Source organism: Pipistrellus hanaki (assembly GCF_964339955.1).
Source record: "Pipistrellus hanaki genome assembly, chromosome: 19".
In the NCBI taxonomy this organism is placed as follows: Eukaryota; Metazoa; Chordata; class Mammalia; order Chiroptera; family Vespertilionidae; genus Pipistrellus; species Pipistrellus hanaki.
Window position 1 is genome coordinate 20774917 of NC_140521.1, and position 15721 is coordinate 20790637.

General features: G+C 38.0%; 1 protein-coding gene across 5 annotated transcripts in view; it reads right to left on the minus strand.

Annotated features, from left to right (window-relative positions):
- Positions 1–15721, minus strand: part of TAOK3 (TAO kinase 3) — a 500481-nt gene that overhangs the window by 37181 nt on the left and 447579 nt on the right. For all 5 annotated transcript variants that reach the window (XM_084868276.1, XM_084868272.1, XM_084868273.1 and 2 more), the window contains 2 exons: positions 10261–10428; positions 7689–7895 (listed from right to left, as the gene is read on the minus strand). In XM_084868276.1, the coding sequence (XP_084724402.1) occupies positions 7689–7895; positions 10261–10428 (375 nt within the window). The remainder of the gene's footprint in view (positions 1–7688; positions 7896–10260; positions 10429–15721) is intronic.

A 15721-nucleotide genomic window follows, 5' to 3' on the forward strand; every position in this document is an offset into this window, starting at 1 on the left:
TAGCCCTGGCTGGTATGGCTCAGTTGGTTGGAGCATTGTCCTACACACCGAAAGGTTGCAGGTTTGATTTCTGGTCAGAGCACATTCCTAGGTTTCAGGTTTGCGGTAAGGGCGTGTATGCTTCTCTCTCTCTCTCTAAAAAAATAAGAATTAAAAAAAACACACCCATATCCTCAGGTGATTTTAATTGTTTCCAAAACCATTAAAAATATTGCTTAAAAAATAAATACGTATGTTGGTTATAATTTATCTTTAAAACATTATCATCCAGGAACAAACAAACTAGATTTTTGAAATACCAATATGATCTGGGACCAATTTTAAGTAAATCTATATTATCTTGGTAAATTTATAACATTCTTTCATCATAAAAAATAAAACTTCTTCAGATTAAAAAATAAGCTGGTGTAATATCTGTTCCAAATCTTTAGTCAAAAGAATTGAACTTTTATACAACATAGTAAAGTATGTGAAACATGAGGCATGCACTGTTTACTATAACACCCTGGATAATGGGGCTTTACTTTTAGTTAGAAGTTTTTCCCTAAATGTCTGAATAGTTATGCTTCTAAAATGAAGATTTATGGTGTAGCCCCTTGTTTAGAGCCTAACTTGAAATTAATTCTAGAAATCACTCCTATCAACTCTAAGTTTTGGGTATGCCTTTATCATACTACTCAACACATTTACTTATTTATGCAAGAAATTGTGGGATTTTTGAAGGCAGAGTAAATGTGGTTTGAAAAATCTCAGTCACTCTAGCACCGAGCATATTGCTTGATAACTAGTAGGCATTCAGTAAATGTTTGCTGAATAAATAAGTTAAAAAATATAGGTCTGAGATGTTAGAAAAGTGGCATTTTCTCTTTATTATTAACAAAATTAAAATCTGTATTTCACAAAAACCTGTCACTCTATACTTCAAGAAAGTTGTAAAATAGTCACACACACACACACACACACACACACCTTTACACGGTGGAACCTAATAATGGTTTTATCTGGTGACAAGAAACCTTTCTCTAGATTCTAACACTTTTCATGCTGTGGAGAAAGGATCGGCAAACCCACCAGCTCTTTTGTTTTGTTCATTTCAAAATTATTAAATTATTTCCTAGGCAGGTGTAACTGTCAAAACCTGGGGATAGAGGAAGGGGAGAAGATGAGAAAGGTTACCTTAAGCTGGAAGGATAGCCATTAGGAAGGAAAGTGACTAGCAGAACACTGAGGATACAGATGTTACTATAGTGAGGTGGTGTGCAGAGCGATCTGTGTAAGAAACTTTACCTTCATATGTTAATTTACTTTTACTTTGCCAAATGTGAGTTGAAGAGTCAAAGAACCGCCCTGCTCTTCAGCAAAAATAATAGGAAAGGCAACTGAAGCAAGGGAAAATTAAACTAGAACATCCTATTCCCTCAAGGACATTTTTTTTTTTCTTCCACAAAATTGGTCAGAGCTGTTCTTTTTTTAAAGAAGGGAAAAAACTGACTCATAAGAAGGGCCAAGTAAAGCTTTAGGAATTAGGATAGAATGATTTTTAGAAATAATTGCTGAAAGGGGGCCATGATGACTAGAGTTCTTTAGGGATATCTAAAATAACAAATAAATGCAGAAAACTTTTAATATATGAAAGTGTAATGAGCTATATGAATAGAAGGCAGCAGCAGGCAAAGATAACTCATTTTATACTTTATCAAAACAAAGTATACCTTTTAGTTGACAAATTAAGAAAACAGACTTTGTTGCTCTCTCTATTCCCACTTAAAATAGTGGCTTAGACTTTGCTGCTTAGGATGGTATTAAAAGCTGCTTGCTTCTGCTATATTCCCACTGATTTTAAGGAGTAGAGTGGAGGCTCAGGAGCAAGTTAGGTGACAGCCAAAAACTAATCTGGATTAAGGGTTTACACTATAACCACTTGTGAATAATTAAGAATTGGGGTGCAGAGTTGTTTCCTATAAAAGTTCACAAAACATTTATTGAGTGCTTACTATGTGACAGACACTGATGGGCAGTAGGTGATGAGAGAGGTCCTTGAGGAACTGCCGGTCTAGAGAAATGGTGATTTTTTTTTTTTTAATATTCATTTTGTTGATTTTTTTTTTTTTTTTTTTTTTACAGAGAGGAAGGAAGAGGGATAGAGAGTTAGAAACATCTATGAGAGAGAAATATCAATTAGCTACCTTTCACACAACCCCTACTGGGGATGTGCCCGCAACCAAGGAACATGCTTTTGACCAGAATTGAACTTAGGACCCTTGAGTCCACAGGTCAACACTCTATCCACAGAGCCAAACAGGTTAGGGCGGTGATATTCTTGTTACTGGAAAAAGCAGAGTGGTAACACTAGCAAGGGGAAAATAAGTAAGTGTATAAAGTTTATTTTGTCAGGACATACTTTTAGATTTATCAAATCATTCTTGCTCAAAAGGAAGATTCAATTAGTATCCTTTCAGTGCCTGGGGAAGACCAGAGTAGTGGCAAAGACTAGGGAGGAAGAAGTAACCTCAAATTCTGATGTCAGAGGAAATTTTCAGTGTCCCACTTTACATTTTTGCGGCTAAGAGATAGAACTGTCCTGCTAAAATCAGGGCATCTTTACAGAGCAGTTAATTGCAAGTCACACTCTTACTAGGTATATGTGGCCTTTAAAAACTTACTTCCTAGCTTGGCTGGTGTGACTCAGTGGTTGAGCATTGACCTATGAACCAGGAGGTCATGGTTCAATTCCTGGTCAGGAATGCCTGTGTTGTGGGCTCGATCCCCAGCAGGAGGCATGCAGGAGGCAGCTGATCAATGATTCTCTCTCATCATTGATGTATCTCTCTCTTTTCCTCTCCCTTCCTCTATGAAAGCAATAATAATAAAAAGTTACTCCCTATATAAAATGATCATCTATTTCATATATATGACTTGACTAATTTAGGGTATGTTTGCTTAATTGCAACCATCCAGGGGAGCAAAAACTTCCTCACCCTTATTCTTGGATGTTCATATTTATTAAGTATGTTCTTACTGAGAATTATTATTGGAGAAGCTCTATTCACTTAACTCTTTCAAACCATAAAGATAATACTTAAGATTATTTAACACTTTTAATACATTATACTCAGTGAACCAAAATAGCATAATGTTTAACTATCAAAGATTCTCTCCATAATTGATGTTTTTATCTCTCTCCTTCTCCCTTCCTCTCTAAAATCAATAAAATATATTTTTTAAATGAAAATAAAATGAGATAATAAGATAATGGATAGAACATTGTTTATAATATAATTTAGTGATATATAGGCTTTACTAAGATTCTGGACCTGGACTCGTACAAAACTGGTAAATATTTTGCATAAGAATATTGATTGCTTTCTTTCTAAATAACCTTTGTGGTCACAAATGATGATAGCCTCAGAAGTATACCACCTCCTTTAAGGAAGGACATGCTGCTGGCAGTGGTCTTTGGCTGTCAGCTTTTTGAGGAACTGCTTCAGCTGCAGAGGGCAGCTTTGGCCAAGTTCATACCCTCCCCATTGCTCATTTCATTGACTGATCTAGGTTGGGATATCAAGGCCTGGCCACTCTGGCCCAACTCTAAAGAACCATTTTAACTTCAGAGCTCCCTGGGGAGTTGATTGAGGCTGCCATTGGGCCTACATCTCAATTCAACTTTGCCCTCTCATAAGTGTTGCTTCCTTCTCTTCCCTTCCAGAAGTATTCATCCCAAAAGAAGTGCCTAATAAAATTAAAAAAACCTGTTGTGATAAATCATCTCAGCTCTACTTCCTGGAGAATCCAACCTGTGACATCAATGTTACTTACATGTAATATATTGTACTTAGTATCCCATCTGCATGGAGAAAAAGGAAATGATCACAGGAGTGGCTTTTTGAAAACAAAATAAAACAAAAAACCCAACCCTTTGCAAGTGAAATATTAAGTGGAATCCAAATATATAACGTAAGAGATGAAGCAGAACTTGTCCTGAGGGAGGTGTGGATAAGGCTTGCTCCCAAGGTACCGCTACAAAATAGCTTGAGGGTCACATTAGAGATTTGCTTCTTTAAATATTACAGAAATTGGAGCACAAAATTTTATAGCTGGAAGGGATCTTTGAAATCATACAGAATAACTCTTAATTTTACAGATGGAGTAACTGAGGCCCAAAGAAGTTGTGACTTATCCAAAGTAAAGAAAAATTAACAGTGGCAGATAGAATTATAGTTTCCTCATTCCTATAGTCCATTATATAAATGTTTTTATTGAGAGTTTCAGATCCTATTTCATTTATGTTCTTAAAGTAAAAAACTTTTAGGAATTCAAGTGAACCAACAAATATAAACTATCTAAATATTTTTTTGTTTCTATTGTGTTTAAAGATGAAATATTTTTAAGCACCGGTATATCATATTTAACATTAAAGTTTCATATATAGTATGCTCTATTTTATAGTCTACTTATATGTATTTTCCTATTTTTATTGTGGTAAAATACATATTAAAATAACCATGACTCTATTCTCATTAAACAATAATTCCCCATTTCTCTCCTCTCCCAACCCCCTGGCAACCAACCATTCTACTTTCTGCCTCTATGATTTTGACTACCCTAAGTACTTTATATAAGTGCAATCATACAATATTTATCTTTGTGAGTAGCATATTTCACTTAGCATAATGTCTCCATGGTTATCCATGTTGTAGTACATGTCAGGGTTTCCTTTCTGCTCTAGTTGGTTTGGCTCAGTGGATAGAGTGTTGGCCTGTGGAATGAAGAGTCCTGGGTTTGATTCTGGTCAAGGGCACATGCCTGGGTTGTGGGCTTGATCCTCAGTGTGGGGCATGCATAAGGAAGCCGATCAATGATTCTCTCATCATTAATGTTTCTCTCTCTCCCTCTCCCATCCTCTCTGAAATCAATAGTGCGTGCGTGTGTGTGTGTGTGTGTGTGTGTGTGTGTGTGTATGATTACTTTTCTTTTTCAAAGCTGAAGACTATTCCATTGTATGTGTGTACCACATTTTGCTTATCCATTCATCCACTGATGGATAGTTGGGTTGCTTCAGCTAATATGAATAATGCTATTATGAACAGAGGTGTATAGACATTTCTTTGAGATCCTGTTTTCAATTCTTTTGGGTATGTACCCAGAGTAGAATAAGTTAACTCATTCAACGTTTTATTTAAAAAGGTTTTTCCATTTTCTTCCATCACATTTCCTCTATCTAATAATAATAATAATAATAATAATAATAATAATAATAAAATACATTATATAACTTAATTCTACCTGACATTTTTGTGTGTGTAACAAATAAATTAACATTTATTCTTCTTAAGTGATTACACCAGGAAGGAAAAGGTATTAAAAGACCCACATCATCACAAGTAAGCTCTGTACCAGCATACCAAAATGAAAATGAAAACCCTCAATGAGTTTGAGATCAGGGTCTTCCTTCTTATTGATTATACTAGTAGCATCTTTCTTCTAATTCTGAGTTCCCATTTAAGAGGTCCTAGAGTAAAACAATCCAACAGAATGTCTCTTCTTTTGCTATCTATACCCATGGAGCCTTAGAGGAAACAGACAGAGCCAGATGTCAGCATCCATGAAAGCTCCTTCCAAAAAGAGAGCCTCACTGAAACTGGTTTGGCTCAGCGGTAGAGCGTTGGTCTGCAGACTGAAAGGTCCCAGGTTCGATTCCAGTCAAGGGCATGTGCGTTGGTTGCGGGCACATCCCTGGTAGGGGGTGTGCAAGAGGCAGCTGGTTGATGTTTCTCTCTCATTGAAGTTTCTAGCTCTCTCCCTTCCTCTCTGTAAAAAATCAATAAAATTTACAAAAAGAGAGCCTCACAGAACCTTCTTTTCTACCCTGCAAGTATATGATCACTTGCCTGTATTCAAAGAAGGCCAGCTGGCAATGCTGGACTCTTAGCACGTTTCTGCGTTTGTTTGATATCACTCCTTTCCATGGCTTTCTGATAATCTGGGTCCTTGTTGTCTTTCTGCTCTCAATTGACTCTTCACATAGTTCACCAAGCTCTAAACTCTCTGACCTTTCCCCTCCTTCCTTGAACATACAAAGTTCTTTTTGTCTCTAGTACTTTGCACATGTTGCTTTCGGACTCACCTCCATTGCACATGTTGGTAACCCCAAGTTACCTACCTTCCACTTGTCCTTAAAGTTTTAGCTTAAATGTCACTTTATTAGATAGGCTTTCCACTACTCCCTGCTAGATTAAATCCTCCTCTTACCCAGAGCAAGTTTCATAATTACATGATATAGTTATTAGTATGATTATTTGCTTAATCTCCCCTACAGATAATAAGCTCTATGAAAACACTATGTCTGTTTTATTTCCTCTGTATCCACAGGGCCTACCATAGTTCCTGGCACATAATAGAGGTCCCCACCAGTATTAGTTTAATAAATGAATAAGTTAATCAGTTCAGAAAATAAATATATATCCCTCCATTATTCACAGCCAGGGACCAATATATTTTTTTCCTGCCCTTCATCGTTACCTGCTTAATTTTCTTTTCTTCCCAAGAATAATGCACAACAAATAGAAGTGAAAAAATTCTTTAATATGCTCTCCTACTAGAATGAGAATGTGATTGTTGCCATTTATTAAAATAAGTACATATACACCTCAAATATACCAAATAAGGCCCTAGCCAGTTTTGCTCAGTGGATAGGTGTTGGCCTGTGGACAGAAGGGTCCTGTGTTCAATTCTGAACAAGGGCACATACCAAGGGCAGGCTCCTCCCCAGCCCGGGGCCCTGTTGGGAATCATGCAGGAGGCAACCAATTGATGTGTTTCTCTCACATTGATGTTTCTCTCTGTCTTTCCCTCTCTCTTCCACTTTCTCGGATAATCAAAGGAAAAAATATCCTTGGATGAGGATTAAAATATATATACCTAATAAGAACAAAATTATAAGGAATTTTTTCCCTCTATAATTTCATTCTGTGAACTTCTTCCTTAAGGTCACTCAAAACACTTTTGGGAATTCCTCCAAAAAATTATTGATAATTCTGTGAAACACTCATGTTACAGAAATTGCTTTAAAAGAAGCTTAATTTTTTTTATAAAGTATTTCAACTCATGAATCATAATAGACTTGTATGAAATGAAACTCTTCAGTTGGAAAAGTAAAGTAAAAATAAAAAACAGAGCCATTTTTTCAAAAGTGAGAATATAGTATTTAAGGTGACAGAGAACCAGTCTTAGAAGAATTAGAAACAATAAATACAAGAAACAACAGAAAAGAGTAGAAAGTGCTTCTAAAACACATAGTATCTTGGGAATATCCATTAAGAAGCATACTCTGCAAAAGCATTCTTCTAAAAGAGCACACCCAAAGGTTTTACACAGGAAATTTTCAAGGTCTGCAGTATTAAGGTTATTGGTTTAGAGAGGGACTTACTGGTTTCTTTGACTTGGAGATTTGTAGATTTTAAAACTTTTACTTCTAGATGGCGGTAGACTTCAGAATAACAAGGAAAGGAAGATAAAGAAATAGGTACAGATGTAGCTTACATGGTCATTCGTTACCTTTTTACTACAAGAGAATGTATCCAGTGTTAAGTTTAGTCCCATGCGTCAGTTGTAAAAAATGCTAAGTGACCTGAGGCAGCTTAACTATGATTGACAAAGCCTAGAGCTCTGAAGGGGAGTGTGACACCTACCTTCTTATGCACAACAGAGGAACTGGAATTTACTGTGCTTTCGTCATCATGCATCATGACAAGTTCAGAGCTGCTCTCATCCATGACCTCCGGCATGCTATTCACACTGCTGCTCTGGCTGCCTGTGCTCACAGACATGCTTGGGATAGAATGGTTGCTCCCCAGGCTGTCCACTTCCCTGCTCAGGCTGCTTCCATGTTCGCTGTCCTATAAAAATGGGGCATCGGGTTAAAAAAAAAAAATGACTGGAGATAAAGTGCCAATCCATTGACTAAGCTATTAAGCACACTCAATTTTGCAGTGCCAGGTTGCTTTTCTGCCAAATCTGCAAAGATAAACTTTTTATGTAGTGGCTCCACTACTCCCCCACTATTTTCAGACATCTCAAATTCACTCTATGCCTTCCCCAGGGGCCATTCTGGACATGAGTCATAAGGCTCCTAATGCTGCTATCCCTGTCATATGCAACTAGCATACTATTGTATTGCTATTTAATAAGCAGAATCAGGCCAGGTTTGTAAGACAACTCCAGGATCATCAGGGTGCTAGAGAAAGACTGCAGGCGACAGGTGACCTCTAGGATATTTGCAAATATGGCAGTGGTCACTTGAAACTAAAATAGAATAAAAAGAGTTTTCAGAGATTTGACAAGCAACGTACTCCTTTGCAAGTCATTACTGAGTAACTTCATAGCTAAGCATGGATATTATTAATTCTACTGTCCTGGATAGGTAATTAAATTCTGCCTCCCTTAAGCAATTCTATCATGCTTAATTCTGTAATCTTATTAAATATATCTGTTAAATAATACTGGTATTCATCACTACTAGTCTAAAGACTACTATTTGAGAAGTGGTAAAATAATCAGAAGATATAATTTATCCATCACAATGATATCTTTTGATATAAGATTAAATAGTATAATTAAAGCAACTTAGTTCCAAATAAACCCTATTTTTGAAGAAGCATATGTACATATATAATTTTAAAGAATTATTAGTTGGCAATGTAGGGAATCACTGGCATAGGTAGGTAATGGGGTAATTTAAAATGTTAGAAAATACATTATATTTTTAATAGATTTATTTTCCCATTTAAGGAGAATCATTTGTATATATGCAATCACGAGAGCTAATTGTCCAATTCAGCTTTCTGGATTTTATTTTATAATTATTGATGTAAAAATTTTGTTTTATTTTATATCAGAAAGCTAAAATAAGATTCACCATTCCTTTCCTCCTTTTGATAGAGTTTTAGATAGACTAATCCATTCTCAAATACTCTTGCTCCCATCCTAAGCACTTCCAGAGATCCCACTTCTTTAACTATATCTCTTCCCTCTATCTTTGATGCCTCTGGCTTGGCTCCTTCTGCCTGCATGTAAATCTAAAAAGCTCTGCCCCTTATTTATGTGCCTCTTTACATACTGCCCTTTGTCACTTTTCCTTCTCAGCCATATTTATAAATCTTAAAACATCCAACTTCTGCTGTCTCTATTTTCTCATTTCCCATTTATTCTAAATAGTAATTTTTCTATTTATCTTAACTATTCTTGCAAAACTGCTTTTATGAAGGTCACCCAGAATGCCCTACTTGTAAAACACTTAACATTTTTTTCTGGTCTAACTTGACCTCTCGGCAGCATCTGATGGCACTGGCTGTTCCCTCCTTGAAACTGCACTCTCTTAACATCTGCGAGGCCTTTACCTCCTGGGTCTTCTTTTTCTTACATGGAATTTTCTTCTACAATCAACTCCTTGATTCATGATAATTTTAGAGCTCTTGACACCCAACCAACTACCCTTTATTCAGACTTCTTTCCTATGTTCTGGATTTGTATATCCCAATTGCTAGACACTGTTCAAGTGTTTCGATTGTCATTACCCTTGTCCCAATGAGTCCTTCTCAAGTTATTTGAATAAGAAACCAGGAAGTTCTCTCTCCTTTGAAAACTCCATCTGTATACCATGCCAGTGGTATATCATGCTTGGCCCTTAAACTCCACAGGCAACTAACCGAAATAACCTTAAACCTACTCTTTCTCCGTGGTTCCTTCTGTTCCTGGTATTGATATTATTGATATACCCATTAAGATCCTAGCATTATCAAATCTATTTCTACCATGTTTCTCAAAAGTGTTTCTTGTTCCCATTCCCTTTGACACTGCCCTTTTTTCTTTGTGCATGAACTAGTCACTCAATGAAATCCATCTTACATTCTGTTGGTAGGATAATCTTTCTAAAGCATAGCACTTTCCTGACTCTAAAATGCCCTGTGCCCTTCTGTCAAAAATTCCCCACATCATGTTCTCATACAACCTTCACTAATCCCTACCAGCAGACTTATCTCCTCACTATGGACCCCTGTGTGGTGATATACTTCTAAAACATTTTTCAAATTTTGTTTTATGTAAGAGTTTATTCATAAATGTCTTTTTTGCAACCCTGTGTCTCTTAAGGCAGAGAGCATCCCTTACCTTTTTTATCCCCAAAAGTGTTTTTTATAGTGCCCAGTCTAGACTTTTTCACATAGTTGATACTTTGTAAGTGCCTGCTAAAATAATGGAACCTACTTCTTCATCCTCCTGTGATTCATGCAAAGGTCCATTTCGTGTCTCTTGGAAAAGGATTTTTTTCATTTTGCGGTATTGTAGGTTATCTAGTTCACGAACAGCATCTTTTGTCCTCTGTATGAGGTCAATTAGGACACGTAGTGGCCGATCTCGTCGGACAAAGTCATGCTAATTGAAGGAGGAGAAAAATAGCAAAAAATAATGATGAGAAATATATGTTTAGGTGCAAGATGTAGACATAGTTGTAAATGGACATAAAACAGTTCTATGGATTTTGCAGAAATAACAAGATGTGATTTTCATTCCATGTAGTCCCTCATATTGTATTAATCTTAAAAAAGATAAATATAATTAATGCTTTTCTCTTCTTCAAGTCCTATTTTGTGGACTTTGTCCTAGAGTTTACTTGAGAACTCTTGATATTTACTTTATCTTACAGCTAAAAACAATGACTATAATTTTAAATAGCAGCTGAGTGGCTTATAACTTTCAAATCTGAAGCTATAAAGTAAAGCAAAAGCAATGCAGAGTATATACTATTTTTGTTATAATCTGTCTCAATCCTCCTCCCCATTCTACACCACTGTTGTATGTATTTTGTTTTCTATTTCTGTGGCCATATATAGTGTGTGACTGAAAATGTGATAGGTGTTAAATTTATTCAGAGGTTAGAATCCTGGCAACGTCATCCCCTCTTTGCAGAGTTGTACAACAAGGAAAAAGGGAGAAGGGCCTCCGAGGAGTGAAAATATCTGCCCTAAAGTCCATAAACTTTCCTGGGCATAAGCAGCCCTCAATACTATCAATCATCTCTAACACATATTCCAGTTTCCTGCTTTCTCGGCCTAGAAAGGGGGAATAAAAGTGGAAGAAAGAGCCGAAACCGGTTTGGCTCAGTGGATAGAGCGTCAGCTTGCGGACTGAAGGGTCGCGGGTTCGATTCCTGTCAAGAGCACGTACCTTGGTTGTGGGCACATCCCCAGTAGGAGGCGTGCAAGAGGCAGCTGATCAATGACTCTCATCGATGTTTCTAACTATCTCTCTCCCTTCCTTTCTGTAAAAAATCATATAAAAATCATAAAATATATTAAAAAATAAAAGTGGGAGAAAGAGGATTGGGAACTGGAAGAGGTAGGGATATTTGCTGTAAAATAAGTGCACTTTAACAGTTCTCTGACAGCCTGACAGTAGAGAAAGAGAGAAATTCCATGATTAACACCCCTTCCACCAACCAAATGAAAATGAACAAAGGTTTCTGGGCTATTTGAAAAGGCGCAATGCCCTCATATAGTTGTTTTATACTCCAAGAGTTTGCAAAGCACTACTGTTTTTGAGCTACCAATAAGTTAAATTATGTTCATTATACATTCTTTAGAACAGTGGTTGCCAACTGGTGGTCCGTGGACCACTGGTGGACTGTGAGTTCCGAAAGGTCGGCAACCACTGCTTTAGAAGGTAGAGAGGCATATCTTATATTTTAACACAGAAAGTGATCAAAAGTGGGAGGAAAAAGTTTTGTTTTTTATAGAAAATGATTCAGTTATATGGAAAATTCACTTATGTGAAATTATAATTTAAAGATATTGGGAAAATGAGAGAAATGTGGTAGGCCTTGGAATGGGTTTTACTTCTTTGTAAGTTTAAAAGGATATAAAGAAGGAACAAAACCATTGTGAGAGAAAAAAAAATCTACATGTCCTGTGGTTCTTCACCCTGACTTTGGTGTTAGGAAAACTGTGGTTTTTGCTCCTGCTTTTATAACATATCTCTTCCTCTGAAGAGTCCTTTCTGAAGATTCCCGGAAGTAAGTATAGCCTGCACATTTCAAGATGAGAACGAAAGGGAAAAAGGAAATTATTTTGCTACTCCTGTGCTTCCAATTATATAAGAACAAATCGTTTTTTAGTAAATTTGAAGCTATAACTTAGGGGCAAATCTGAAACTTTATAATAAAACAAAAGCAATGCAGAGTTTAGAATATTCTTGTTAGAATCTTCCTCAATCCTTCTCCCCACCCTGTTGTGTGTATTTTGTTTTCTAATCTTTACATAACAGCAGCTTCTGCCATTCTTTGTCCCTGTGTCTGCTTTATTTTTCTATAAATAATTTACCACCACCTGACATTATACCATCACATATTTATTTGTTTTTATACTCCTTCATTAGAATATAGGTTCCATGAGTTCAGGCTATCATTTTCTTGTGTACATTTATATTATTTTTAGTACTTAAAACAGTGCTTGGCACACAGTAGACAATCTATAATAAAAGCATAATATGTTAATAAGACCGGACGACCATCCAGATGAAGCTGGGGCTACAAGGGAAGCGCAGGTCCGGGGTGCCTGCCAGTGGCTGAAGGAAAGCCTGGGTCCTGGGTGCCAGAGGGAAGCCCGGTGCTGGCAGCTGAGGGGAAGGGAGGCCTACTCTTACATGAATTTTGTGCATCGGGCCTCTAGTTTAGTAGATATTTATTGAATAAGGGCTGAGGCTCATTTGATTTGGCTCACCATCTATATTATAAAAACCCAGTGGCCCTAATGCCATAAAGATCAAAGACCGGTGAGGGTGGCTGGGGCTGCGTGCGCGGGTGGGCGGGGCTGTGAGCACGGCAAGGCTGCACGATTTCATGTGCTGGGCTTCTAGTATCATATAAAGACCAAATCAAACCAAATCAAGTAAAGATCCAAACATTTACTGCCAAAAAAGTTTTCTTCAGGTATATCTTTAAACATCCTCTGCTCCACGTGTTTTGCTTTGTTCTTCAGGAATAATAGGTTGGCCTATGTTAGATCTCTTTTGTCTTCTGTATGTGTCATCTTTTCTATAGTAATCTTTAGGATTTTTTTTTTTTCATTTGCCTTTAATTTTATTTCTCTAAGACTAACTACCACGGGAAACACCCTAAGTGGATCTGCTTATTATATTAGTACTAGAGGCCTGGTGCACAAATTTGTGTATGGGTGGGGTCCCTTAGCCTGGCTGGCAATCAGGGCCAATTGGGGCTGGCCGGCTGTCCAGGAGGAGAAACTACAGAAGGTTGGCCAGCCACAGGAGTTTGGCTTTAGGAGCACACCGACTATCAAGGGGCAGCTCTTGCATTGAGTGTCTGCCCCCAGTGGTCAGTGCACTTCATAGCAACTGGTCGAAATAGTTGTTTAGGCTTTTATATATATAGACTAGAGGCCTGGTGTATGAAAATTCATGCACTGGAGGGGAGTCCCTCAGCCTGGCCTTCCCCCTATCACAGTGTGGGGCCCTCAGGGGTGGGAGGTGACCCAGCAATCAGGGGAAGGTGACACCCCCATCACACCTCTGCTGCTGCCACTGCTGGCAATGCAAGCCTTGGCCGGCCCTGGTTACCTGAACCTTGGGTGACCTTGGGTGGCTGGGCAGCCACCATCAAAGGCTTGCCTGCACCTTGGGTGTCGGCTGAGCAGCTGCCATCTGAGGGTTGCCTAAGCCTTGGGCCGGCCCTGGGTGGCTGGTCAGCTGACATCCGAGGCTTGCCTGCACCTTAGGCTGGCCCTGGGCAGCTGGAGGGCTGAGGGGACTGGGGGACTCTGGGGCTGAGGAGACTAGGCACCACCATCTTGTGGCTGTGGCTGTTGCCATATTGGAGGGTGTGGCGGTCAATTAGCATATTCCCTCCTTATTGGCTGTGGGTGCCACCATCTTTGTAAGGGTGTGATGGTCAGTTAGCATATTCTCTCTTTATTAGATAGGCCTAGAGGCCTGGTGCACACAATTTAGTGTCCCTCAACCCACCTGCACCCTCTCCAATCTGGGACCCCTTGGGGGATGTCCTGTGGGATTGAGCCTAAACTGGTAGTCGGACATCACTCTCACAAACCGGGATAGCTGGCTCCCAACTGCTCACCTGCCTATCTGCCTGATTGCCCCTAACCGCTTCTGCCTGCCAAGCTGATCACCCTCCCCCACCAGCCTGGTCACCCCCAACTGCCCTCCTCCACCAGCCTAATTGCCCCAAACTGCCTTCCACTGCTGGCCTGGTCACCTCTAACTGCCCTCCTTTGCTTGCCTGATTGCCCACAACTACCCTCCCCTGCCAGCCATCTTGTGGCATCCATTTTGTGACCACATGGGGTGGCCATCTTATGCGAGGGAGTGATGGTCAATTTACATATTACCTCTTTATTATATAGGAGGATATATTATGATTTTTATGTTATGTTTTCATTTTTCTACTTCATTTCTTTCTTTACTTCTTCTGCCCACTTGCTTTTTATATCCCTTTCTTGCCTATTACCTTAAAATTCATCTTTGAATCCTTGTAGTATATTTTTCTTTGAGCCCCCCCTTAATTTTAATACAGTCCAAAGTTATTTTTCCCTTTATGGTAATGTTTTTCATGCCCTTTTAAAATATCTTTGCTTACTTCAAAGTAATAAAGATACCACTCTATCTTGTATTATGATGTTTTGTTCTGGTTGCCATTTTTCCCTCTAGAAATATGGAGCTGTTGCTAAGACATACAGACTAGCTCATATCTAGAACATGTGATGGCTACACACCAAATGAGAGTTAGGTAGAGTTCTCTGCCCTGTTACTTCTGTCATCATTTTCCTATGGCCTATGACCTACAAGAAAAAAAACACTTACTTTTGGGTGGAAAAACTAGTCCACTTCAGACCTACCTCTTCAGAAACACTAAAAGCCAGAAAATGATAAAGAAATGTTTATAGAGTTCTAAGAAAAAGAAATGAAAACCAAGAATTTGTGACCTAACCAAAATACTCTTTAATTGCAAAGGTGGCCAACATTTTTAAGTCACTAATTTAGGCAATACAATCTTTCAGAGTTTTTGTTAAAACAAATAAGAATGGAACAACATGCATACAGAAAAAGGTTGAAGAAATCTGGGCTATTTTGTGGCAAAAGAAAAGGTATTTTATATTTTAAAATATTTCCACATATTTCACTAATATAGACAGAACATATCACCTATGTATAACTTCTATAATAAAATGTTACATGAAAAGAGGTTCTCAAATATATGATGTTTAAATCAAATGAATGCAGTTAACATAGTACTTTTGTCATCAACATGGACGATGGAATGCTATGCTAACTTCACTGTCTGAAGATTTGGCAGCAACTTAAGTGAAAATCTTCAAACCATTGGCAGAGTCTGTCCTGAAAGTCTGTACAGATATTAACTATAGAAATATCACAATAATGACCAGAGAAAATAGAAATCTTCTTTGTCAAAAGTTACAAACAGAGTTGGATGTAGGGAATACACGTATGGCACATACATTGAGATAATCTTGCTATTTCTATGGCTAGCTCCTATCTCTGGATAAATGACAAGGCAGCACCTTCTAATCCAGTTTGTCATGAAGAGCTGCTACAGGAATGATTTACTATGTTCCACTACAACTTGACTTTAAATTTCCCTCTTAAATAGAAATTTGAAAAATTATTTTATTAACCAATG